Source organism: Bombina bombina, chromosome 2 (genome assembly GCF_027579735.1).
Source record: "Bombina bombina isolate aBomBom1 chromosome 2, aBomBom1.pri, whole genome shotgun sequence".
NCBI classification, from domain to species: Eukaryota; Metazoa; Chordata; class Amphibia; order Anura; family Bombinatoridae; genus Bombina; species Bombina bombina.
In genome coordinates, this window is record NC_069500.1 from 735,712,889 (window position 1) to 735,740,595 (window position 27,707).

The following is a 27,707-nucleotide window of genomic DNA, read 5'->3' on the forward strand; positions in this document are numbered from 1 at the left end:
TTTCTAGTAGATGCATGTTTATTAAGAGTTTCTATTTTTAAGGAAAATTATTGGTTGTATTGTGTCATAACCCTGCCATAAGCTGATATATTATTTGGATAGCACTACTAAGATTTTCATAAATATACTGACAGGTTTAGTGTCCCTTTAAATAAAGCATTTACAAAATGGTCAGTTCTTTACTTTAACATATCTGCTATAATGTTGTTAAAGGAACAAGGTATTCACTTGACTAAGCACATATTTATCTCTAGCTGTCTTTTAACCTACTTTCCACAGCACCTTTATCATTAGGCTGTGAAAACTTTCAGGTGTTTCAGATGTACAAGCAGTAATGGAAATAAACAACTTTTTTCACAAATATGATTATTTATTTAAATGTACATATTTTAGGATCTGCAAGTCTGACACCCCAGAAAATCCTGGAAAACAGAAATAACACAATAGCTCAGTCTCTGACTACTGTAGTGCAGCACTTACACCAGAGCGTAAAACTACAGCAAACATCTATGCTTTATAAATAGAAACCGCGTGATGTTAAGAATCCCTCTTTGCTTATTTTCGGTACCAAATGCGCAATCTTTTTTCTCGTTTAATCTTCTTTTGTAGCTGCAGAATGCCATATAACAAAGCTTCAGCAGTGGGTGGGCATCCTGTAGAATGGATAATACATATATTAACTCTTACCAGCAGTTATCAGACATTCACAGATTAGAAACTGGAGGGAGTAATGTTCTGTAAATTTAAAATACTTAAAACCTAAAGTTATATTAATTATACTATATGAAAAGTCAGTAAACTTAAAAAAAAACATTAAACTCAATATACAATTTCCCAGAAAATTTTACATTCTACTAAAAATTGTGCATTTCAATTTCGGATAGAATTATCTTGTTAAGTAAATTTGTACTAGCAAAGACACTGCTTTTTATTCTCATTGGTGCGGGGACACAAAAATAAAAAGTTGGAAATTTGACAATTTCTTCTTTATTTAGATGTTATACTAAGAAATGTTCAAATAATGTTTACTATATTTCTTGCTTAAAAGTAGCGTTTTAAAAAAAAAAAAAAACGTTTCTATGAACACAGATCTTGGTGGTAGTATTTATAATTGTATAATTCATTAGTAATGAATTTGCGCAACAAAAAGGAAAATGTAAATATTATATAAGTTGTTCTGTGGAAGGTTTATCCCAACCTTTACCTGGGACGTAGATATCAACAGGAACAATTCTGTCACATCCTCTCACCACAGAGTAGGAGTAATGATAGTAACCACCTCCATTAGCACAGCTGCAAGCCAACAAAATGAAAAGAGTATGAGAGCGAGTGAGTATGCGATTATATAAATACTAGTCCTACATTTTCTGCAGCGCAGCGGTCCCACCCGCCAGCGCTCCTACCCGGCCACACCCGCTCTCATCTAGTCACACCCCACCACACTTGCTCCCGTCCAGGTCACGCCCCCAGACACAGCCGATTCCGCCCACTGACTGATCCTCTCTTACAGCCAGGTAATGTTTGTCCTCACGCAGCCTCTACTGCGCATGACAGCTTTGGACAAACATACCTGGGCTTTTATATTATAGGATATATATTCTGGAATAATATTTGGGGTAGAGGTACTACAAGTATGACAGATAGGCGAACGTGACAAAGTGATTATGGGAAGCAATGTTCTATGTAGAGAACTTAACATACAGAGAAAGTTTACAGCCAGGATGTTTTGCTATCTTAAAATTATTTAACATTTGTACAAACCTGCCCATTGAAACAACATAACGTGGCTCTGGCATCTGGTCATATACCTTTGAGAGGAAGAAATACTATATTTCAGTAACATTTTTTATTTTCTGTTATCTGTATTTAGCTTTGCAAAATATATGTAAAAAATATGGTGATAAAGAAGTAAACCAGGACAATTTGCCAACAACATATAAGAAAAATGTGTGAAAATGTTTCACTAGGGATAGACATGGTTTGTCACATACACAGTAATTAGCTGTGTGTGTTCAATGTGGATCTTATGTCTAATCTATTTTCTACTAAGCCTAAACATATATATATATATATATATATATATATATATATATATATATATATATATATATAATGTACCAAGTATGCAATCATATTAAGATTTTTATATTTTGTAGACTAATCTGCAGGAATTTTGTATTTTACCAACCACCGCCCTCTCATTTGTTTGTTTTGAGTCTCAGACACTAGCATCTCATTAATATGTAGCCTATTTGTGCAAACATTTAATATCACCTTCCTGAGTGCGGGCGCCATTTTATTAGTTAAGGTCCCAGCCACAATCATCACATCTGACTGCCGAGGGCTTGCTCGGAACACAACTCCGAATCGGTCCATATCATAGCGAGGAGCAGCCATGTGCATCATCTCTACTGCACAGCATGCCAGGCCAAATGTCATTGGCCACAGGGAACTCTATGGATAAAGAAAGAGAAAGGATGGAATTAAAATATTGTACTAACTACTAAATCTTTTACTTTAGATTCCATAATCACAGTAAATTCCTGAACATACAGGGAAAAAAGCCTTTATGTCTAACTTTGGCACAGCTATTGCTGTATTCTGTGACATTAGTTTTTCTCTTGCAAACTATCAGTATAACAAAGCTATGTAAAAAAAAAAAAAAAAAAACTAAAATTTGTATTTAGGCATGTCCAAAATGTATTAACATACTTTGGGGGGGGGGGGGGGGGGGGGGGGGTTGCCAGCAATTACAAAACCAGAAATGTAATCCAAATATAGCAATTTTAATATGTTCAATATATCCCTAGACAATTCTCACATGCAAAATAACCCAATCCTAAGAAGTGAAGAGATAGAAATAACCATTCCCATCTTTAAGGTTACTTCCGTTACTGACCCCTTCCATTCTTTGTGGATATCCAAAATATGATGTATACATAAGGGAAAGTATGTACTGTCTAGGGATACAAGCCAAAATATAGAAACTGATATTTGGATTTACTTGCTGGTTATCTTTGCTCACCATAAATACTCCCCATTAAGAACAAGTACAAAGAACTACAAAGTTCTTTGGGAAATAAGACAAACACATATACTGAAAAATATATTTTTATTGTGATAACAGCATTCGGTATGTTTATTCCAAATCTTGTTGTTGCAGACTTTATAGGTGTAGTGGGAAAGGATACTGTTAAACATTTTCCAGACAGCTGCCAGAAGAAAGTCAGGCATCTGCATCCAATACCCACGAGGTTGATACTGCCTTTTTAGAGTGAGCTGGTTTGGAATTGCTGCTCCTCGTAAGGCTATGTCTTGGTGATGTACTGCGATATTCAATGCAAATTGGTATTAAGGAGTCAAAGACCCTTAGAATGTCTTTGCAGATAGTTTGTTTTCCCCGGTCCTTTCTATTCTTGCCAAACTAGCAGATACCAGGCAATATCCAATCTATAAAATAGTTTGCTAATATTTGTCTCTTATCTGTAAAAATAAAAGGGTAGGACTACAATATATCGTCTTGGGGTGTGGAAGTCTGAAACTACTTCGGGTTGAAATTTAGGTACTGTAGACAGCATTACCTTGTTTTTCAACTGAAAGTATTTGAACACAGTCTTGATTGTTAAAATCAAATATGCCACATAAAAGTTAAAATAGTACCTATTAAAAAGAATTCATAAGTAAATCCCAAGGTATAAAAGATCTCTTTGTAGGGTGAATATGATCTGGTGTCATGAAAATCTACATAACCAGAGTCTATTGTCCGCATTTATAAGATAATGAAATAAAGGAATATAAAATATTTAGAACAAAAACGTTAACCTTTAAGATACAGGTGCGAAAACCCTGGAGATAACTAATGGTTACTATAGCCACCCCCATGGTCAAAGAGGAAGAGCTTTTTCTTTATTAATTATAGAAGTTATGGTATCCGTGGTATTAAAGAAAAGAGAAATCCCACATCTGTAACTGGTAATTATTTTGCGATAAAGACAGAGCTTACCATTTTATAAAAGTTTCCAATATACTTCTATAAAATTTATATTTAATTTAATTATATTCGGTGTTGAAGAGATACCTAGGTAGGCATCTGGGAGCACTAACATGGCAGAAAATAGTGCTCTTGCAAAACTGCTGCCATATAGTGTTCCAGAAGTGGGCCAGTTCCTATGAAATCCCTGCTTTAAATACCAAGAGAACAAATTAAATTTGATAATAGAAGTTGTTTAAAAATTGCATGTTATATCTGAATCATAAAATACATTTGTTGGGTTTCCTATCCCTTTAAAGATATTGGACATAACTGTGTGCATCTGGAAGAAGATATTTGTTCAGGTCTCCATAATCAGGAAAAACAGAGTAAAAGTCCTGTTTGAGCTGGGACTCTGAAACCTTCTATATCACTTTTGACTTCAGGAGATTGCCTGCTACGAGTGGTGAGTTTATGAAATGCTAAAGAAAAGTTGCATGCCCTTTACTTCTAACAGGTAACTTCATGAAATGGCATCTAGTACCCACTGATCAGAAATAATCTTAAAATGGCATTTATAGTTGTAAAAGTGCATTCTCCAATTTGTTAGTGCATGCCATTTTAACATTAGCATTCCTGCAAAGCTATGTGTTTAACCCCTGGAAAGGGATTAGACACAAAGGTAAAGTAACTGCTCAGGAGCCACAGATAACTTTTGGTCCTGAGCAGACATATCTACTGATCCAATCAGCATAACCCAGCTGTGCAACTACTGCTGCTTATTTGCTCAGCAGAAGGTAAATTGATTTTTTTCAATCTGCTGTTTATCCCGTTATTAGGAGATTTCTTTTTTAAAACCTTACAATACTAATAGGGATTTTAAGAGGCAAGATATAAACTCACCAGGTACATATTAAGCATTTAGTATGGGTAGCGACAGTCTTTTTCTAATATACTGCTGTGAGGTTTTATCTTGGTAGTGGTGAAGAATACCAATGTGGGAATAGCATTTTCCATGAACAAGGTTCCAGGTGGAAAGCAGTGACAGACTGCGCGTTCTGGAATGACAAAGGCCATACTGGGAGTAGTGATCTCAAGCTTCACCTGTGATGGGGGACTTTAAAAGGGATATGAAATACAAAAGTTTTCTATTTCAAAATCAAGAAAAAGCATGCAATTTGAAACAACTTTCTAATTTACTTCTGTTATCTAATTTGCTTTATTCTGTTGGTATCATTTTGAGAAAAACATACCTAGGTAGGCTCAGGAACAGGCACTACTGGGAGTAAGTTGCTGATTGGTTGTTCCACATATATGCTTTGTTATTGGCTGACCCAATGTTTTCAGCTAGCTCTCAGTAGTGCAATACTTCTAATGCAACCAAAAATTGTCAATGGGAGCAAATTGGAATGTTTTTAAAATTACATGATCTATATAAATTAGGAAAGTAAAAACATTTTGGTTTCATGTCCCTTTTAAAAAGGACACAGAATACGCCAAAAGCATTGAGTGCTTCACCTATGTGAGTGCTATTTTTCAGCTTTTTCTCAATTTAAGTAATGTTCTTACCCAGTGATGCACTTTTTGTTCATTTTCAGATTGGTTGACATATGCAGCAACTTGTTTATATCTGTCTCTAACTGGCCATAGCAAAAGTAGTAAGATGAACAACATTCAAGAAACTTTTCAAGAGTTGTGCCCTGTGCCTGCAGAACTATGCATAGTTCTAACAAAATTAGTTAAAAACATTTCTAAAACATTTACTTTGCATGACGGTTTTGTAACACTCTAAATAATCTCTGATGCATAAAACCAGGATCCAGCAGACAAATCAATCTCCTAGCAGGGATGGGAGACAGATGTATGTATCTGAATAGCTAGTTTTATTCAATAAAATCCCCAGCCGCGATTTCCATTTCAATACCCAACTAATACAATTTGTGTACAGAGCAATAACATGAGCAGGTTTGCTATTTCTTTAAATGTCTTTGATAACAATAGAAGGTAACTGTTTAAATCAGCAAAAACAGCTATATCAAATACATAAACAAACATGAAAGAACAGTTCCCTTTACATTTAATGCTCTGCAGTAAGTATAACAAATAACTGGGAAGACATTAAAGGGACATTGTACACTAGATTTTTCTTTGCATAAATGTTTTGAAGATGAACCATTTATACAGCCCATCTGGGAGTGTTTTTGTAACAATGTAGAGTTTTGCTTATTTTTTAATAACATTGTGATGATTTTCAGACTCCCAACCAAGCCCCAAAGTTTTAGATGTAAACTGATGTCTACAGACTTCTTCTGTTTGTATAATGGGTCTTTTCATATGCAGGGGAGGGGGAGGCTCTGCTCTCAGCCCCTTTCAGTGGGTCCCAAGCTAATCCATCAACAGTGCTAAATCGGGAGCTTCTAAAGTAATTTTTTAAAAGGTTTTATACTGGATTTTTTTATAGTAGTGTCTATTACATGCAGTTAAATGAAAATTGGTGTATACTGCCCCTTTAAGGGAAAACAAATTGTACAGTACTATATCCCTTTAATAAAAGACAAGAGCCAGAACATAAATAATATTAAAGTCATAGAACTCTACCAACCCAGCTCTAAAATATGTATCCAACTGTATAAGAATATGATATAGGTTTCAAAATATTTTAGAACTATTAACAGGATCTACCCTCAGTAAATAATGTATACAGAGATATAAAAAGATCACTATGGGCTCTATTCACACACATGAATTGCAGGTGAATTATAGGTGATTAGTAATCAGTGAGTATCTCCTGCAAGAAGAACTGCGTTAGCATTGCACAATGCATAGTTAATGCTGCTATTTTAGGTGAATTGTACACAGCATTAAAGGGACATGAACCCAATTTGTTTTCTCGGATGATTCAGATAGAGTATGTAATTTTTTTTTAAAAAATTCCAATTTACTTTTATTATCTAAAAAAAATTGTGTACTCTTGGTATCATTTGTTGAAAAAGAATACCTATGTATGCTCAAGACAGGAGCTGCTGGTTAATCGCTGCACATATGCCTCATGATATTGGCTCATCCAGTGTGTTGAGCTAGCTCCCAGTAGTGCATTGTTGCTCCTTCAACAAAAGATACCAAGAGAATGACGTAAATTAAATAAGTAAATTGGAAAGTTGTTTAAAAAGTATATTCTCGGGCTCTGGAGGATCTGGAGGAGGAGTTCAGGTGTGTGGTCACGTATCGCACCTGCTCTGATTCACCTTCCCCCAAGCTGTTGGCGAGAGATTCGCGCCCAAACCCACAGACCAAGGGAGGCTTGAACAGCTGAATTTGTCGCTGCCAGAACCTCCATAAGTGCCACAATATCGCACTTTAAAGCTACATTTGACTGTCTTCGAAAGGCTCACTCTTACTTGTATTTAACTCTACAACAGGTAGACATCCTGTGCTGTTATACAAAGACCATCTCCGGGACGCAGCAGCGAACCAACATACTCACTAAGAAGAACAATTACCCCGATACTATAAGGGCAGTAGACAGGAGAAATAACTTACCCAGCAGAGCTAAGAGAAAGCTGGTCGACAAAGCCCGCCCGGGGAATTACTAAACCTGGACCCACAGAAGTTACCTGTGCCCTGTACCGGCATATGCATCCGTGCGGGGGACGTATCTTCTTTAAACAGGCTTGAATCCTGTCTGCACCTGCCTGTCGGTAATCCAGCTGGTAAGAAAAACTTTTACCCTCTTCTGCTCGGTTGAATATCGCTGTCTGCACCCCTGCGAGGGATTCCTCTTTCCCAGGTCGCTTTGTATCCTGTGCCCACCTGCTCCTGGCTGCCCGGCTTACAAGAAAGACCTTACCTGCTGCAGCACTGCCAAGTTACTTGCGCTGTGGGCCACCGGGTCGCTCTAACAACGCTCACAAAGCTCCCTCCCACTGAATCTGCGAGAGGGATAGGAGCTGTTCAGACCGGCAAAGGTTTTTTTTTTCCCCTCAGGCTCATCTGTGATTCTTCATCAATCACGGGCACAACTCCTGGCTAAAGTTTAACAGCAACCACGGCCATTTGACAAGGCCACCCAAAACCCCCCTCCCACCGGTGCTGCGTGAGGGGTAGGTACCGGGTAAATCTGCAGAGCTGTTTGTGTAAAAAAACCCTGGGGAAGACCCCACTTCAGCTGTTTACAAAGGAATCGTTATACAGAACTTTCAGATTTCACTCTTTGTTCCTCCTGGACCGCTGGTAATCCCTGTTAGACCCCCTTCCCTTGCTCTCTGCCTGGTTCGGAGTGCACGGAGAAGGTTAAAAAGGTGGAAAGAGACACAACACAGCTGGGGACGGCCACCAAGAGAGCTGGTAACGTATACAGACAGTGAATGTTGGTTCTATTTCTCTTCCCTCCTTCTGCTGAATTAGCTGGGCGGACAATACCCTCTGGGTACCTGCAAAAGGGGTCAAGGCTGGAATCCCCTGGAACTTACCAAATTTAAAACACGGGACAATAGCACAGAACTTTGCATATAAAATAGTCTACACTGGGTACTATTGTGACTAAGCAAAGTGTACAATTAGAACTTTTTTTTTTTTTTTTTTTTTTTTTTTTCCAGATTATCTCTCTCATTATAGAGGACACCACTAAATATCACATGTCATTTTGGCTTAATCATACTCTGTTTTATTTAATAACAAGAGATACCCTTCTATAACTTGAGGCTATTACAGAAAATTGGTTATATAAACTGATCATAAAGTGAGGTTAAGAGATTACACTCTAAGATATATTGTTTAAAATTGCAATACCTCTACTTTTCTAATTGTACAGATATATTGTTGCAACTGAAAGAGCTTACTTAGACAATCGTATTATTTCATTTCCTTGTTTTAGCTAATAACAAGAGATATTTTTCTACAACCTGAGGCTACTATAGAAAGCTGTTTATGCAAGTTGTTAACAAAGTCGCATTTTGTACATCACTAACAATAGAATACAGGTTGAAGCACTGATACTGTTTAAACTAAGTAGGTTGCTTGTTGCGGGGAACTCACAGAGTTAAAAGAGAACGGAGGAAGGGGAGGAAGGGGAAGAAGGGTAGAGGGAAGGAAGGGGGGAAAGTGGGAAAAAGGGAGGGGGACAGTAACTGTACAGAAGCCCCCACAATTTTATACTTTCCCAATAAAGCCCCCCCCCCCCCCTTTTAGGAGGCTAAGAGACTACACTCTAAGATATTTTGTTTTGTTTAAAACTCACAATGTCTCTATTTTTCTAGCTGTACACATACACTACTTCAATTGAAGGAGGTTAATTTGATAACCGTATTATCTCATTTCATTTAGGTATCACCCTTCCCCCCCTAGAATTTATAAGCTAACCAATTCTTCCTGGGTGATAGATGAAGGTGTGACTGAAATATTTCAGATCAGAAGCTTCAACTGAATTAAGTTGAAATTCCCCTTTTTTTTCTTTGACACACCTTGGACCTAGCCGGTAACTCTTGTAACTGTGTATACTTGGATAACTTTCCAAGCCTATTTATCTCCTGGAAAGTAGAATAATTGCCTGTGCACCCAGGAATCCTTTATGTTTCTAAACTTGGAATCTACCTGAGTTTGCAGAAATTAAATCTCTCTGCTGTTTCTTCTCATAGACATACAGGTCCCTTGAAATCAGTGTATTCCCCCTGTCACTGCCTAAAGGAAAATTTCTATAATCTTTTATTTTTTGCTGGAATCCCCTTCTTAATTTTTTTTTTTTTTTTTTTTTTTCCTCCTCCCTCTTCCCCACCTTTTTTTTTCACCTCACATATGTTTTTTTTTTTTTTTTTTCTCACTTTCACCGTCTTATGACACAAATGGGTAATATCACCCCTTGAACCTCACATTGAATTCAAATTTCTCAGACTCACTCACTTCCACTGGGTACTTTTTACCCCCTTCAATTAATCTATAATCACAGCACTTTCTAACCACAACCCACTTCACTAATTGGACAATCCTACATAGTAATTTTTATATCACCCCACTATTTATGGATAGATTTTTACACGGGCACCCTAAAACCCCTCCTTTGGCCATGACGGGGAGACAAAAAGAAAAGAGGAATAAAACTGTCCTAGAAACCTCTGCTGATATACAAATACCTCTCACTTCTGCCTCAGGCACCTCAGAACAAATAGATATTCACTCATTAGTTTTTAAAATCTCTGAAGCACTATCTCCTAAATTTGACTTATTAGAAAAAGAAATTAGACAAGACATTGCTTCCCTATCTACTGAGGTAAAACAGTTCGCTTCCAGATTATCTGAAGCCGAACAAAGAATTTCAGATCTGGAAGATCTGACCATTAACTATAAAACTAATTTTGAATCTACAAATAATATTCTATCAAGAATGCAAAATAAAATTGATGATCTAGAGGATAGATCGAGAAGGAACAACCTCAGGATCATAGGGGTTCCTGAGGAAGGGCAACACGAAGACTTGGAGAAGTTAGTTAAGGTCACACTCCCCAGGCTATTACAACTATCAGAACTTCACTCGTCTATAATTATAGAAAGAGTACACAGGGTAGGCCAACTCAACACACATAGAAACAACACCCGGCCAAGACCCATTATTGTCAAATTTTTAAACTTTCAACACAAGATGTTATTACTCCAGGCTTTTCGCAAACAGCAACCTATTTTTCTAAATGAGGCCAAAATCTACCTGTTTCAGGACTATTCTATAGGCACAGCCACAAAACGAAGGGAAATTGCTCCACATTGCACTAACTTCATTAAGAAAGGGGTGCAAGCAACCCTGCTATACCCAGCAAGGTTGAAACTCTCACTTGATGGTCATACACACCTCTTTGATACAGCACGAGAAGCAGCTAAATTCTATGCTGAATCTTTCTCACAAGACAAAAACTGAGTAAAGTTAATCACCCAAACAGAGATACTCACTTAGAGTGAGTCCAATGTACAAGCAGACAGCAACGGGATGGGGCTGGGAAGCAAGGGTAAGTCTTCCCATGCTACCTGCCCCTCAAGAGGTTATAGGGTTAAAATCATTCTCCATCCCTCCCATCCTTCCCTTTTTTTTTTTTTTTTTTTTTTGTGTTGTAGCCCTTTATCATTTTAAAACAAAATGGCAGCGGGGAGTAATTTAAAAATGACCTCCTGGAATATTGGAGGCCTCACCTCTCCCATCAAACGGAAAGCCATACTTGCCCAACTAAAAAAGATAAACACCGATGTAGCTTTCCTACAGGAAACTCACCTAAAACCAGAGGAAGTTTTAAAACTTAGATCTTCCTGGGTTAGGGAAGTCTTTTTTTCTTCTACTACACAAAGGAAGGGTGGGGTAGCAATCCTCATTGGGAAGAAACTCCCCTATGAGGTAAAACAACTAGCCACAGACCAGGAAGGAAGATACCTATTGATAAAAATCAAGATTTTAAATACATTATTTACATTATGTAACGTATATGCCCCCAATGTTTTTAATCTTCCCTTTTGGGAAAATTTGCAAAATAAACTCCTTTCATTTACAGAAGGGTATCTGATACTCGGAGGCGATTTTAACATGGCTCCTCAATACCCGTTGGATAGGCTTAGACAGAATTCTATTCCAATTAAAACAAAACGAGATAACTTGGAGTCCAAACTATTCATTAGGCTGTTTCGTAACCTAAAACTTTGTGATATTTGGAGACTCCAAAATCCTGACAATAGAGATTATACGTGCCACTCGAGAGCGCATAAAACTCTCTCGAGAATCGACCTTTTTCTAGCAGATGAAAAAACATGTAAAATGAAAGTGTCCACCAAGATTTTACCTATAACAATATCGGATCACGCTCCGATTACTCTCGAGTTCCACTTAAATTCCTCAGGGTACAGGAATGGTAGCTTTGTATTTCCACGATATTTAACTTCAGATTTAAAATTTAAAAACTGGCTTATCTCCAGATTTCAAGAATTTGCACTGTTTAATCAACAACATACTTCCAAACCTGCCCTATTTTGGGAAACTGCAAAGGCGGTCCTTCGTGGGGAAATATTAGCATATTCCATATTCAGGTCCAAGAAAATTAAAAGGAGGGAAAATGAAGTCTTAAGGGCCGTTACAAACGCATATAACCGTTACATCTTAAATAAAACTTTAGAAAACTGGACTAGATATAATTCAGCACTAGCGGAGAGGGATTCTCTTCTTCTTTATAAAACTACCCAGAGAGACCTTAAGCTACAGGCCAAACTATATCATTATGGTAACAAAACAGGGAAGCTTTTGGCTAACCTGGTTAAGATTGAAAAAGGTTCTCGCATAATAAAATCTATCATAAATGGCAGCAAAAACCTTAATTCCCCCGAGGAAATTCGTGGAGTATTCGCAGAATACTATGAATCTTTATATACTTCTAAGGTTTCTAATATACTCCAGAGAGAGAATTTCTGGGATAAGCTAGTTTTCCCATCCTTGGCGCCTGATCTGCTTCAATCATTGCAATCTCCCTTTACTGAAGCAGAAATTTCAACCTCGATTCAAAGGCTGTCCTCCAATAAAGCTCCGGGACCGGATGCACTCCCGAATGAGTTTTACAAAATATTAGCACCCGAAATAATAAGCCACCTAACTTCACTTTTTAATGACATCTATATTTCTGGTAATTCACCAACTAAAGAATTTGTTGCGTCATATACAACCCTCATCTTAAAACAGGGGAAAGACCCAAGTAAAAAGGAGTCATATAGACCTATTGCACTATTAAACACGGACTATAAACTTTTGACATCTATCCTAGCGCATAGACTCCAACCACTGATTTCAACTATCATCCATAAAGACCAAGTTGGTTTCTTGTCGAACCGAAACTCATCAGCTAAAATAAGGGAAGTATTTACGCTAATAGAACATTTCAAGAGGCTTGAGGTTGGGGGGACGGGGGGAGAGGACACCCCTGATATGGCAATTATATCTATCAACGCTGAAAAAGCGTTCGACTCAGTACACCATGATCATTTAAGTTTCGCGCTACAGCAGTTCGGACTTAGAGGTAATTTCCTGCGTTTATTTAATAACTTATATAGTAATACATCCACGAGAATCATGGTTAATGATGGTTTAACACAAGATATAAGATTAGAAAGAGGAACCAGGCAGGGGTGTCCTCTCTCCCCGTTACTTTTTGATTTGGCCATCGAACCCCTTGCTATCCAAATTCGTCATCAACTTGAAGGGATCAAAATTAAGGAAAAAGAATTGCAAATTGCACTCTACGCAGACGATGTCCTGATTTATATCTCAAATACAGCCAGAAACATACCAAAACTTCTTGACATTATAGATCAGTTTAGCTCTTTTTCTGGTTATAAAGTGAACATTTTAAAATCTGAGTTATGTTGGCTTAAACACACAAAGGACTCTTATGTAGCTATTCCATTCTCTATAGTCCCAGATGCTTTTAAATATCTAGGCATCTGGATTTCCCCTAACCCTAATGATTGGTATGATCTAAATATCCCCCCGGTACTTAATAGAGTTAAGCAAGCTTTCAATAACTGGCAGAATCTCCCTCTCTCCTTGTCAGGACGTATTGCTCTTTATAAAATGTCTCTTCTCCCCAAAATTTTGTATGTACTTCAGAATACTCCACTCATCTTGAAAACAAAAGATATTCTTTCCTTTAACTCGGCTCTTCGCTCTTTTATATGGCAAAGTAAAAAACCTAGGATCTCTCTTTCTAAATTAATGCTTTCTACAGAATACGGGGGTCTTTCGCTACCAGATATTCGATTATATAATATAGTCTTCCAGGCTAGAGTGGTGGTAGATTGGTTAACAGGCGCTAATTACATTACAAGTCTTGATCTTGAAAATAACATAGTTTACCCATATTCTTTAATAGCGATACTACATTGTAATAACAATATAATTCCACCAGAAATAAAAAAAATGAAGTCCATCTATAACCCAATCCAGATGTGGAGAAAGATATGTTCTATACTGCATATTCAATTTAGGGTTTCACGCTTTTTACCTCTCTTAAATAACCCTCAATTTCAGGCTGGGATACAATCGGCTCTTTTCTCTAACTGGGAAACTCTGGGTTTAGTAAATATTGCTCAATTACTTGATTTTCCTAGAAAATGTATCAAAACCTTTGATTCTATTAAAGAGAATTTTCAGCTTTCTAATAAAAACTTCTTTGCCTATCTTCAAGCAAGACACCTTGCACTTAAATTAGTAAATGATTTTGGATGGGATTGGTCTCTGGGTATACTTGAGAACTGGATATTATTAGTTAAAAATGGCCGGTCATCAATTTCATATATATACCAAAAATTGACTTCCTCTAAAGGCCCAGAAATAGTAGAAAAAATTCAGACTAAATGGATAGCAACTCTCCCGGAAAACTCAGTGGTCCTTCCTGTAGTAACCTCATCAATACAAGCAATCTCGAGTGCCACATTTTCTGCCACTTGGCGGGAGGCACATGTTAAGCTATTACATATGACGTACTTCTCGCCAGAGAAGGGAGTTAAATGTCGAAGTCGTAGTTTTAACAAATGCCCAAAATGCTCATACCCTTCGGCAAATCTCATTCATATGTTCTGGTATTGCCCAACAATTAGGAATTGCTGGCTAAAAGCGCAATACTGGCTTACCAACCTGATGGGCATCACTCCACTGAAGCTATCCCCTGCAAATATAGTTTTCCCCACGAGAAATTTAAACTCGTAGTTTTGGTAATCCTAGCAATGAGGTATTTAATTTTGAAGAAGTGGAACTCGAGAGCAGTCCCGAGCATTGTAGAGATAAAAAACTGTTTGAAGAAACAGTGTATTATGGAACAATTAGACACTAACTTACAGAACGACCAGGATGTAAGAAGTTTTTTCTCCAAATGGTCAAATTTCATTAAAATCTTACCTCCTAGCGAGATTGATCACCTGATCTATCCATTCAGAGATACGGAATTGGTTCTTCTGGGAGTTTGGTAAACTCCCCGCAGCCAATAAAGGGCTACCAACTTTTTAATTTCTTTTTTTTCTCTCTTTCTTCCCTACACACTGGAAGGATGCTATATAAGATTTATTGATGTAAGATCATTATAACAATTGATATAAAATCTGGGGAAGATTAGAGGAAGGGGGGAGGGGAAAGGGGAAAAAAACAAGAAAAAGCAGCATCAGGTGGTATGTTCAAAGTATATAGTTGAATAATTCACCTAACTGTAATAACCCATGATTTTATTACTGTCTATTTATGATGTGGCCCTGGTGTTTTAAGGGCTGGTTATGCTTGCAGGGTTTTTTCTTTTCTTATGTATTTTCTTTGCTTTTGTTGGATTGATCTTATGTTTTGTTAAATACCCCTGATGCTTAATAAAAATAAAAAAGTAAAAAAAAAAAAGTATATTCTCTATCTGAATCATGAAATAAACATTTCTCTTGTAAGGTGTATCCAGTCCACGGATCATCCATTACTTGTGGGATATTCTCATTCCCAACAGGAATTTGCAAGAGGACACCCACAGCAGAGCTGTCTATATAGCTCCTCCCCTAACTGCCATATCCAGTCATTCTCTTGCAAGTTGCAACTCTCAACAAACATGGAGGTAGTAAGAGAGAAGTGGTGAAATGTAGCTGTTATTTTACTTCAATCAAAAGTTTATTATTTTTAAATGGTACCGGAGTTGTACTATTTTGTTCCAGGCAGAAAAATAGAAGAATCTGCCTGTGATTTCTATGATCTTAGCAGGTTGTAACTAAGATCCATTGCTGTTCTCACACATGACTGAAGAGAGAGATAACTTCAGCGGGGGAATGGCGTGCAGGTTATCCTGCTATGAGGTATGTGCAGTTAAGATTTTTCTAGAAGATGTGAATGCTAGAAAATGCTGCTGATGCCAAATTTATGTAAGGTAAGCCTGAATACAGTGATTTAATAGCGACTGGTATCATGCTTACTTTCTGAGGTAATACTCTTTTATATTTACAATATAAAACGTTTGCTGGCATGTTTAAACGTTTTTATATATACTTTGGTGATAAAACTTTATTGGGGCCTAGTTTTTTTCCACATGGCTGGCTTAAATTTGCCTAGAAACAGTTTCCTGAGGCTTTCCACTGTGTTACCATGAGTGGGAGGGGCCTAATTTAGCGCAGTAACTTTTACAGACTGAGACATCAAGCTTCCTCCAGGAGTCCCCTGAATGCTATAGGACATCTCTAAAGGGCTCTTAGGCTTTCCAAAATCGTTTGTTGGGGAAGGTAGGCCCACAGCAAGGCTGTGGCAGTTTGGTGTGACTGTTAAAAAAAAGTCTATATCTTTTTTTTAATCCGTTTTTTGAACTAAGGGGTTAATCATCCATTTGCAAGTGGGTGCAATGCTCTGTTAGCTTATTATACACACTATAAAAATTTCATTTGATTTACTGCCTTTTTTCACTGTTTTTCAAATTCTGACAAAATTTGTTTCTCTTAAAGGCACAGTACAGTTTCTTATATTTGCTTGTTAACTTGATTTAAAGTGTTTTCCAAGCTTGCTAGTCTGTACAAACATGTCTGACATAGAGGAAACTCCTTGTTCATTATGTTTAAAAGCCATTGTGGAACCCCCTCTTAGAATGTGTACCAAATGTACTGATTTCACTTTAAGCAATAAAAGATCATATTCTGTCTTTAAAAAATTTATCACCAGAGGAATCTGACGAGGGCGAAGTTATGCCGACTAACTTGCCCCACGTGTCAGACCCTTTGACTCCCGCTCAAGGGACTCACGCTCAAATGGCGCCAAGTACATCTAAGCCGCCCACAGTGTTTACTTTACAAGACATGGCGGCAGTCATGGATAATACACTGTCAGCGGTATTAGCCAGACTACCTGAATTTAGAGGAAAGCGAGATAGCTCTGGACGAAATACAGAGCATACGGACGCTTTAAGAGCTATGTCTGATACTGCCTCACAATATGCAGAAGCTGAAGGAGAGCTTCTTTCTGTGGGTGATGTTTCTGACTCAGGGAAGATGATGCAACCCGATTCTGATATCTCTACATTTAAATTTAAGCTTGAACACCTCCGCGTGTTACTCAGGGAGGTTTTAGCTGCTCTGAATGACTGATACAATTGCAGTGCCAGAGAAATTGTGTAGACTGGATAAATACTATGCAGTGCCGGTGTGCACTGATGTTTTTCCAATACCTAAAAGGTTTACAGAAATTATTACTAAGGAATGGGATAGACCAGGTGTGCCGTTCTCTCCCCCTCCTATTTTTAGAAAAATGTTTCCAATAGACGCCACCACACGGGACTTATGGCAGACAGTTCCTAAGGTGGAGGGAGCAGTTTCTACTGTAGCAAAGCATACTACTATCCCTGTCGATATCCAATGGATAAAAAGTTAGAGGGTTACCTTAAGAAAATGTTTATTCAACAAGGTTTTATCCTACAGCTCCTTGCATGCATTGCTCCTGTCACTGCTGCTGCGGCGTTCTGGTTTGAGTCTCTGGAAGAGGCTTTACAGGTAGCGACTCCATTGGATGACATACTTGACAAGCTTAGAGCACTTAAGCTAGCCAATTCTTTTGTTTCTGATGCCATTGTTCATTTGACTAAACTAACGGCTAAGAATTCGGGTTTTGCTATCCAGGCGCGTAGAACGCTATGGCTTAAATCATGGTCAGCTGACGTTACTTCAAATTCTAAGCTGCTTAACATTCCCTTCAAGGGGCAGACCCTATTCGGGCCTGGTTTGAAGGAGATTATTGCTGATATCACTGGAGGAAAAGGTCATGCCCTTCCTCAGGATAGGTCCAAATCAAGGGCCAAACAGTCTAATTTTCGTGCCTTTCGAAACTTCAAGGCAAGTGCGCCATCAACTTCCTCTAATGCAAAACAAGAGGGAACTTTTGCTCAGTCCAAGACGGTCTGGAGACCTAACCAGACCTGGAAGAAGGGTAAGCAGGCCAAAAAGCCTGCTGCTGCCTCTAAGACAGCATGAAGGAACGGCCCCCTATCCGGTAACGGATCTAGTAGGGGGCAGACTTTCGCTCTTCGCCCAGGCGTGGGCAAGAGATGTCCAGGATCCCTGGGCGTTGGAAATTATATCCCAGGGATATCTTCTGGACTTCAAGGCTTCCCCCCCAAAAGGGAGATTTCACCTTTCACAATTATCTGCAAACCAGATAAAGAGAGAGGCATTCTTACACTGTGTACAAGACCTCCTAGTTATGGGAGTGATCCATCCAGTTCCAAAGGAGGAACAGGGACAGGGATTTTACTCAAATCTGTTTGTAGTTCCCAAAAAAGAGGGAACCTTCAGACCAATTTTGGATCTATAGATCTTAAACAAATTCCTCAGAGTTCCATCATTCAAGATGGAGACTATTTGTACCATCCTACCTATGATCCAGGAGGGTCAATACATGACTACAGTGGATTTAAAGGATGCTTATCTTCACATTCCGATACGCAAAGATCATCATCGGTTTCTCAGGTTTGCCTTCCTAGACAGGCATTACCAGTTTGTAGCTCTTCCCTTTGGGTTAGCTACAGCCCCAAGAATTTTTACGAAGGTTCTGGGGTCGCTTCTGGCGGTCCTAAGGCCGCGGGGCATAGCAGTGGCCCCTTATTTAGACGACATCCTGATTCAGGCGTCAAACTTCCAAATTGCCAAGTCTCATACGGACATAGTGTTGGCATTTCTGAGGTCGCATGGGTGGAAGGTGAACGAGGAAAAGAGTTCTCTATCCCCCCTCACAAGAGTTTCCTTCCTAGGGACTCTGATAGAGTCTGTAGAAATAAAAATTTACCTGACGGAGTCCAGGTTATCAAAACTTCTAAATTCCTGCCGTGTTCTTTATTCCATTCCTCGCCCTTCGGTGGCTCAGTGCATGGAAGTAATCGGCTTAATGGTAGCGGCAATGGACATAGTGCCGTTTGCACGCCTACATCTCAGACCGCTGCAACTCTGCATGCTCAGTCAGTGGAATGGGGATTACACAGATTTGTCCCCTCTACTAAATCTGGATCAAGAGACCAGGGATTCTCTTCTCTGGTGGCTATCTCGGGTCCATCTGTCCAAAAGGTATGACCTTTCGCAGGCCAGATTGGACAATTGTAACGACAGATGCCAGCCTTCTAGGTTGGGGTGCAGTCTGGAACTCCCTGAAGGCTCAGGGATCGTGGACTCAGGAGGAGTCACTCCTTCCAATAAACATTCTGGAACTAAGAGCGATATTCAATGCTCTTCAGGCTTGGCCTCAGCTAGCGACAATGAGGTTCATCAGATTTCAGTCGGACAACATCACGACTGTGGCTTACATCAACCATCAAGGGGGAACAAGGAGTTCCCTAGCGATGTTAGAAGTCTCAAAGATAATTCGCTGGGCAGAGATTCACTCTTGCCACCTATCAGCTATCCATATCCCAGGCGTAGAGAACTGGGAGGCGGATTTTCTAAGTCGACAGACTTTTCATCCGGGGGAGTGGGAACTCCATCCGGAGGTGTTTGCACAATTGGTTCATCGTTGGGGCAAACCAGAACTGGATCTCATGGCGTCTCGCCAGAATGCCAAGCTTCCTTGTTACAGATCCAGGTCCAGGGACCCCAAGGCAATGCTGATAGATGCTCTAGCAGCGCCTTGGTCCTTCAACCTGGCTTACGTGTTTCCACCGTTTCCTCTGCTCCCTCGTCTGATTGCCAAGATCAAGCAGGAGAGAGCATCAGTGATCTTGATAGCGCCTGCGTGGCCACGCAGGACTTGGTATGCAGATCTAGTGGACATGTCATCTTTTCCACCATGGACTCTGCCGCTGAGACAGGACCTTCTACTTCAAGGTCCTTTCAACCATCCAAATCTAATTTCTCTGAGGCTGACTGCCTGGAGATTGAACGCTTGATTTTATCAAAGCGTGGTTTCTCCGAGTCAGTCATTGATACCTTAATTCAGGCACGAAAGCCTGTCACCAGGAAAATCTATCATAAGATATGGCGTAAATATCTTTATTGGTGTGAATCCAAGGGCTACTCATGGAGTAAGGTCAGGATTCCCAGGATATTATCCTTTCTCCAAGAAGGATTGGAGAAAGGATTGTCAGCTAGTTCCTTAAAGGGACAGATTTCTGCGTTCAGGCATTTTGTCATGCTTTAGTTAGAATCAAGCCTGTGTTTAAACCTGTTGCTCCAACTTGGAGCTTAAATTTGGTTCTTAAAGTTCTTCAGGGGGTTCCGTTTGAACCTCTTCATTCCATTGATATCAAACTTTTATCTTGGAAAGTTCTTTTTTTTGGTAGCTATTTCCTCGGCTCGTAGAGTTTCCGAGTTATCTGCCTTACAATGTGATTCTCCTTATCTGATCTTCCATGCAGACAAGGTAGTTCTGCGTACCAAACCTGGGTTTTTATCTAAGGTGGTATCTAATAAGAATATCAATCAAGAGATTGTTGTTCCGTCTTTGTGTCCTAATCCTTCTTCAAAGAAGGAACGTCTATTACACAAACTGGACGTGGTTCGTGCTTTAAAGTTTTACTTACAAGCTACTAAAGATTTTCGTCAAACATCTGCTTTGTTTGTTGTCTACTCTGGACAGAGGAGAGGTCAAAAGGCTTCGGCAACCTCTCTTTCTTTTTGGCTAAGAAGCATAATCCGCTTAGCCTATGAGACTGCTGGCCAGCAGCCTCCAGAAAGGATTACAGCTCATTCTACTAGAGCTGTGGCTTCCACATGGGCCTTTAAAAATGAGGCTTCTGTTGAACAGATTTGCAAGGCGGCGACTTGGTCTTCGCTTCATACTTTTTCAAAATTCTACAAATTTGATACTTTTGCTTCTTTGGAGGCTATTTTTGGGAGAAAGGTTTTACAGGCAGTGGTACTTTCCGTTTAAGTACCTGCCTTGTCCCTCCCTTCATCCGTGTACTTTAGCTTTGGTATCCCACAAGTAATGGATGATCCGTGGACTGGATACACCTTACAAGAGAAAACATAATTTATGCTTACCTGATAAATGTATTTCTCTTGTGGTGTATCCAGTCCACGGCCCGCCCTGTCATTTTAAGGCAGGTATTTTTTAATTTTTAAACTACAGTCACCACTGCACCCTACGGTTTCTCCTTTCTCTGTTTGTTTTCGGTCGAATGACTGGATATGGCAGTTAGGGGAGGAGCTATATAGACAGCTCTGCTGTGGGTGTCCTCTTGCAACTTCCTGTTGGGAATGAGAATATCCCACAAGTAATGGATGATCCGTGGACTGGATACACCACAAGAGAAATAAATTTATCAGGTAAGCATAAATTATGTTTTTGTGTCTCATATTCCTTTAACTATGAAATGTGCAGGGCTAACTCACTGGGTTTGGCCTTTCATTACGCATAGTTAATGGCGGGAATTGAAATGTTTCAACTCACTTGCCGAATAAACTATGGTTTACTAGCCACAGAAATTTGTTTTACTAATAGTTATTAGTCCACCCAATACTAAAAAGCCTAAATGTCATACTATCTTGCGACTAGTGGAAAGATAATATTTCATTCATGTTGTTTTATTCTTGCATGAGTGTAAGAAAGACCTCATATGATGCTTTTCTTACCCTACGAGCCCAGTTCACCAAATCATCCAGCTTTGTGATGATATACTCCCCTCGGCTGCTTGGCAAAGCAGTTTTCTGTGCAGTGACAGCACTGCTATTTTGTCTGATGGGAAAAGAACTGAAAGAAACAAATATGAACACCACTTGTTGTTTAATAAGATTATAACAAGACTATTTAAATATGTAAATTGGGAAACACTTTAACCTGTTGACATTTTCATTATCTGTAATTGGATGCCAGGCACGAGTGTGAAGAGCAGCCAGAGAAGATGGCCTAGAGAAAAGAAAAAAAAAAAGTGTATCATTAGTTAAAGGCACAGTTTACTCAAAAATGTTCTCCCCTATAATTTGTTCCCAATAATCCACTTTACCTGCTGGAATGTAAGTATTTTCATTACCCTTATATTGGCATTTGAAATAGTTTATTTAGCCTGTGGTATCCCCACCCATCCTGAAAGTTTTTGGCCTCAAGGCCAAGCTGTGTAAACATAGCCAGTAGAATAAATTACACTCACAGTGGGTTATAGAAGAGATAAGGTAATAAAATGATAATTTTTCATTGTTCTCTCTAAGTATTGGTGATTGGTTTATGGACAGATTATATAAGATAAAGAAGCAGGTATATGTACACACTGTGATAAAGTAATGCGATCTGATTATACCTACAAGCTCAACCGATTTTATTAGGTTGTGGCTTCAAAACACAAAATCAGCTAATTCATATACACAAATAAGCCTTAAAAAGCAAAACTCATACATTTTATACTCTGCAGCTGGTAAAAGTAATAGGCAACACATTAAGGGTAAAAACAATTAACAGTATTCTGTCCCTTTAAAGTAGTAAATAATTTGATGATAATCAGTAGGCAGGATTGTATGTAAAAGTTAAAGTATTTAGAAACTATATGTTCATAACTCATTTGTTAATCTGGATTGTGTTCAAATTAAGCAAAGAAAAATACATTATCCATATTGTTTTCAGGGTCATGAAAGTCAAAATTAAACTTTTATGATTCAGATACAGCATGTAATTTTAAGATCCTTTTAAATTGACTTATATTATGACAATTACGTTGTTCTCTTGGTATCATTTGCTAAACTTTTTTCACTTTCTAAAATGAGATTTTGGGTAATTATTAAAAGCACGTCTACTGCAAATTATTAAAGTTTTAAAATACATTGCAGCAGTTGAACATTGCAAAAAAAAGGGTTTAAAATGCCTCTAGATTGGTTTCCTTTGCTCTTGGTCTAACATCACATAAAGGTAAAAAGAGGCATTGCTCACAAGAAAGTCTTACATTCAGGAGTCACAGCTTTGCAGACTGGGAAAGGCTAGGGGGCAGGGTAGAAAAATCCCTGAGAGCCAGTCAATCAATGTGCCACTACCTTGCTGCGATGCTCCTTCTTTGACAATTGTTTATCTGCACTGAGTTAAGAAAGACCTACACAGTGCAGCAAGAGCACAGCGCTGTTTGAAGAAAACAGCCTGATGTGGAGCAGCGCTGCAAAGTGAAAGAACTAAGACTTTCCTACATCTGTCCTGTTCTTTCTGAAAACATGTTTAATTTTCTGCGATGATATCTCAGATCACAGCATATTCTGCCTTGGGGCTGAAAACCATATGAAAATACGCCCCGTACGATGCACTACTATGAGCTTGTAGTGACACCAATTTGTCTCTTGTCATTGGCTCACCGGATGTGTTCAGCTAGCTTCCAGTAGTGAATTGCTACTCTAGAGCTGACTTGAAAGGGATAGCTTTCTTAGCATCCGTTGTTGAAAATTATGTCTAAATAGGCTCAAGAGCAAGAATGCACTACTGGGAGCCGATTGATAGCTGCACATAAATGCCTCGTCATTGGTTCACCTGATGTGTTCACCTAGTGCCAAGTAGTGCATTGCAGCTCCTTGAACAACTGAGACCAAGAGAATGAAGTGAATAAGATAACAGAAGTAAAATTGAAAATTGTATGCTCTACCTGAATCATGAAAGAAAAACTTTAGGTTTCATGTCCCTTTATGTATTTAATCCCTCGACAAGGGTTAAACACAGTTATATACAAGCAACAGTGCAAAAACAAAAAGGTTTTAACACCATAGAGCATTTAAATTTTGCATCTGTATATCCCTTTAAAAAAAAATTGTAAATGAAAGCACCATGCACATTATCACCATCTAGAGAATGCACAAAGCTCATTTTGATGGTAACAGGGTTAACGTGCTGGTCAACAAGCTGTCACAGATCCAGAAAAAAATCAGACCATTTAGTGAAGTCTTTTCAAAAACATATAAAAATACTTATTAAAAGGGACATTATACACCCAAAAAATATGGGCTATTTAAATAAAGCATTAAAAGAAGATGAAGTTTGTAATTGTCATGTATTAGCAATTTTGCTGCTAAAGACCCTAAAAATTATGATAAAGTTTGAAGTCCTCTCACTACATAAGAATACGTCCATAATACCCAAAAGCTACAGAACAAGGCTTTTTTCCCCACACTCCCTAACTAGTGTTTACAGACAGCCCTTCTGCTGGAGCAATCTGTGTAATGTGCTTTGTGCAGTACTATGTGCAAAGTCAGAAACTATGCACATTGTCCTTTGTTCTAACTGCAGGAATCTCTCCCCCCCCCCCCCCCTTGCGGTTATTCTTAGCAGTCTTCTATATTCTATGTAATTATAACTGAGTATAGGCAGTTTTTTATAGTTTAAAATCATAAGTATATTGTGAATTAGTTAGTTCTGTGTAGAACCAGAAGCAGTTGCTGTACTTAGCTTGTCTTTACACTCCAACGCCGATTGGGATATACACAAAAGCAGCTAAACAAGGTAGCATATTTTCCCTTCTGTCCGTTCTAACTCTGCAGGAATTCCACTTCCCTTCCTCCCTCCCGGTTACCACAGCATATAATTAGATTGTGCAGAGACCGGAGGAGAACTGCGGTAGGTGTAGGTGCCCATCCCCCCCTCTTTGCTGCCTATTTCCTTTGTGTAGGGAACACCGCCCCTATCTCTCACCCCTCCTTTATTTTATATATTTCAATAGCTCATAGCTTTTATCATGCATTTATCTTAAAGTGATTGTAAAGTTTATTAATTGTATATACTAGGAAGCAAAGTATTATTAAAAACAGGGGCATTTTCACCGATTAAAATTTTTTAAGACACAACATTTGTAAAATAATTAACATTTAGTGATGGCAAACATTGCGCCGTTCTTCCACCCGCATTGCATACTTTATTTAGCTGATCAATGACGAATCCGGCTTCATCCAATCGTTGTGTGCCCCACGAGCTGGATGCCAAAGGGGGCACACAAAGATTGGATTAAATGGTAATTATTTTACAAATGAAGCATCTTACAAAAAAAATAAAAAATTATTAAAAGTGCCCCTGTTTTTAATAATAATTTTATATACTAGGCAGTAAAGTAATAAACTTTACAATCACTTTAAACCTTTATAACATTTCTAAGTGGCCTTCAGGTCTGATTATTAATTCTGCCTCCAAGTTAATGAATTAATAATATTATTACACCAAGGTGTGAATTATGTTTAGCGTTCTCTCCAGGATCTTTTTAATGGGTTCACCATCCAGCTGATTTTACTGACAACCCAGCTAAAATGTTAGCCAGTATTGAGCTAAAATTAGCAAAAAAATTGCATTTTTTAAAAATGATTAATGCACAAATAATTAAATTTATGATACATGATGCAATACTTTCGTGCTTTGGATAGCAGAAAATGTCTTTTTACAGCAACGCACTCTCACACTGTTGTTCTCTCAGCAGTATTAGGCACTGTAAGTGTGCACAGGTAGAGGAGCAGCATAAGAGAGCGCTGCAGTAAAAGATAGAGTGGGTGTTACATTTTGGGCTATGCTAGTTTCCAAGTTAATAAGCACACTTGCTACTAACCATCTGCTACAAATGCAAGCAGATATAACCACACGTCAGGTGGCAGTAGTTCAATAGAATAAGTGGCTAATGTAAGACTTCAAGACCCTGAAATTGAGGCGCCGGACTCGAATTTAATGGTGCCAGGGAAAATCAAGGACTACTCTAACAGACAGCTCTATTGCACTGCTCTGCCCACCACCTTCTGCTTTTCTTGACAGAAGCCCATGTGCTACAGTGTTATAAGGCGCACAGGGACAACAAAACTAATTTAAAAATAATAAAGTAATCACTTGGCCGGCTCAGAAAATACCGTACGCACAATGGGATGAGTATAATTAAATTTTATTTAATACATTTTATTTTAATGAAGTTTTTTTTTTGGGGGGGGTTTAAACTTTCTTTTAATAAAAAAGTGTGTTTTGGTTTTTTTTACCCATAAATTTTAAATTTTCTGCCATTGGTGATAAAAGGACTAGCCATAAAGTGTCAAAATTCCTCTAGATAAATATGCTGGGTGTCTAAATTCTACAAATATATAATTTTATGTAGCAAAATGAATTGGGTGAACACTATTTACCTTACAGTCCAAGCATAGCAAATTTTAGTGTTAAACCAATAAATAAATCTTTCTAGTATTTGGCCAATATTTTCTATAAATTACTTGGAAACCTACACATATGGGGCTATTCCAAAATTAAGGACAACATGAACTTATGTGGAGGTATTTTTCTTTAGCTACTCAAACTCTGTCCTTAAGGGCATAATGTACTTTAGTTATTATTCTTGCTTTTACTGCAGTGTATCTCAGAAAATTTAAACTGGATTGGATCCAACAATATTGTGAGCACTAACCCTAAACATTCTAAACAGTGGTTCCTATGTACAGTAGGAAAAATTACAGAGAAGAACCTCCAAAAATACAACTTACCTAGTAGTGTAGGTGCAGAACCGAACAAGCCAAGGAGCTGAAATGAAGAATATTAGCATTATTGTATCAGCAAACTATCAAATACAAAGCACCCGTGATTGATACATACTGTATATGCTTGCTATTAATGTACCCATGAAAACAATGTTGTAGTGAGACAATTTATCAACCAGCATGGGTTGTTATCAATCCAACATATCCATAAATGATTGCCTCATGTAAAGCGTGAATGTGATTTGACTGCCAAACTTACAAATGTCCCAAACTCAGAATGTCAATAATTGGGTATTGATGCATTAAACTGGATTTGGAGGAATAAAAAAGGAAAGGAGAAGAAAATAGCGTCACTGCCTATAAAAACTGTTAGGACTGTTTGTAACCTATTGCACAATTCCACATTCCCATTAAACATTTTGCAATTCATGTTCCCCTCCTTTGCAAACATGTTTTTTGTTAATACTGTTTTGCATAAAATAAATAAGTAAAAGCAAGCATATTTTATAAATGTTCTTTCCCACAGACTATACACATTGTCTACAATACATTTACATGCATTCTGTTTTTGTTGTTTACTCTCTATCCATATAAGAAAATACTGCAGTACTCTGCACCAGTGCGTCACTATGATTATACAAATCACAAATATCATGGTAGCGAGTAAAAACAATTAAAATAAACTAATTTTCACCACCCTCACAAAGTCAGCGCCCCCCAGTTTCATAAGTACACTCTAACCTGTCAGCGTCGCCATCTTGACTTAGGATACCCCCTGAGCACTTCCGATGTCTGAAGCGCCCTCAAGTACAGCGATAAAAACATTCCCTCATAACTAAGCCCAGATTGTTGGTTCCGGCTTTTAATTATGGTTCGCAAAATGGTCTTCTTTAAAAGCGTTTGTTGTTGTTCTAACGAATTGAGATCAGAGAAACATGAAGCATGTCTGAGGAACGCTCATCTAAAAGAGCATAGCAAATGGACGTGCTGTTTCATGTAGCAGCTGTCAATACAACCAGATAATACGACAGGGAGAAGTTTGTGTAGCTATTTTTGCGACATTACACATCAAAATTTGTCAAGTCATGGTATATTATGATTATTAAAAAATAAATGCAACATATTCATGCAACCCGTAATTATGCGCAAATAGAAAATTCGTGATACAAGTTAAAAGTTCATGTAGCTCTGCATGAAAGTTCTGTGAAAACCAAATAAACAATATCAAAATGTTGAATGTATGTATGAAAAGGTATGTTCAGTTTATATGTTACAGTTATTGAATGCTTTAGTTATTGCTGGGTGATCTCATGAAGGCTCAGTGTTATAAACAAATATAGATAATGTT

The 27,707-nt window shown here is 38.3% G+C and overlaps 1 protein-coding gene across 1 annotated transcript; it reads right to left on the reverse strand.

Moving 5' to 3' along the window:
- Positions 1-349: 349 nt before the first annotated feature.
- On the reverse strand, positions 350-27,276 carry NDUFS7 (NADH:ubiquinone oxidoreductase core subunit S7). Its single transcript, XM_053702786.1, has 8 exons — positions 27,101-27,276; positions 26,366-26,402; positions 21,744-21,812; positions 21,539-21,656; positions 2,275-2,454; positions 1,762-1,808; positions 1,205-1,293; positions 350-653 (listed from the first exon to the last, which is right to left on the reverse strand). Exons 1-8 carry the CDS (start codon positions 27,114-27,116, stop codon positions 556-558), a joined length of 654 nt encoding a protein of 217 aa, XP_053558761.1. The 5' UTR covers positions 27,117-27,276; the 3' UTR covers positions 350-555.
- Positions 27,277-27,707: the final 431 nt, after the last annotated feature.

Coding starts and splice junctions, on each gene's coding strand:
- NDUFS7 (XM_053702786.1), bottom strand. Junction 21,657..21,743: donor GATAATGAAAATGTCAACAG/GTTAAAGTGTTT, acceptor TGTTTCTTTCAG/TTCTTTTCCCATCAGACAAA. Junction 1,294..1,761: donor TATGTTGTTTCAATGGGCAG/GTTTGTACAAAT, acceptor GTTGGCTTGCAG/CTGTGCTAATGGAGGTGGTT.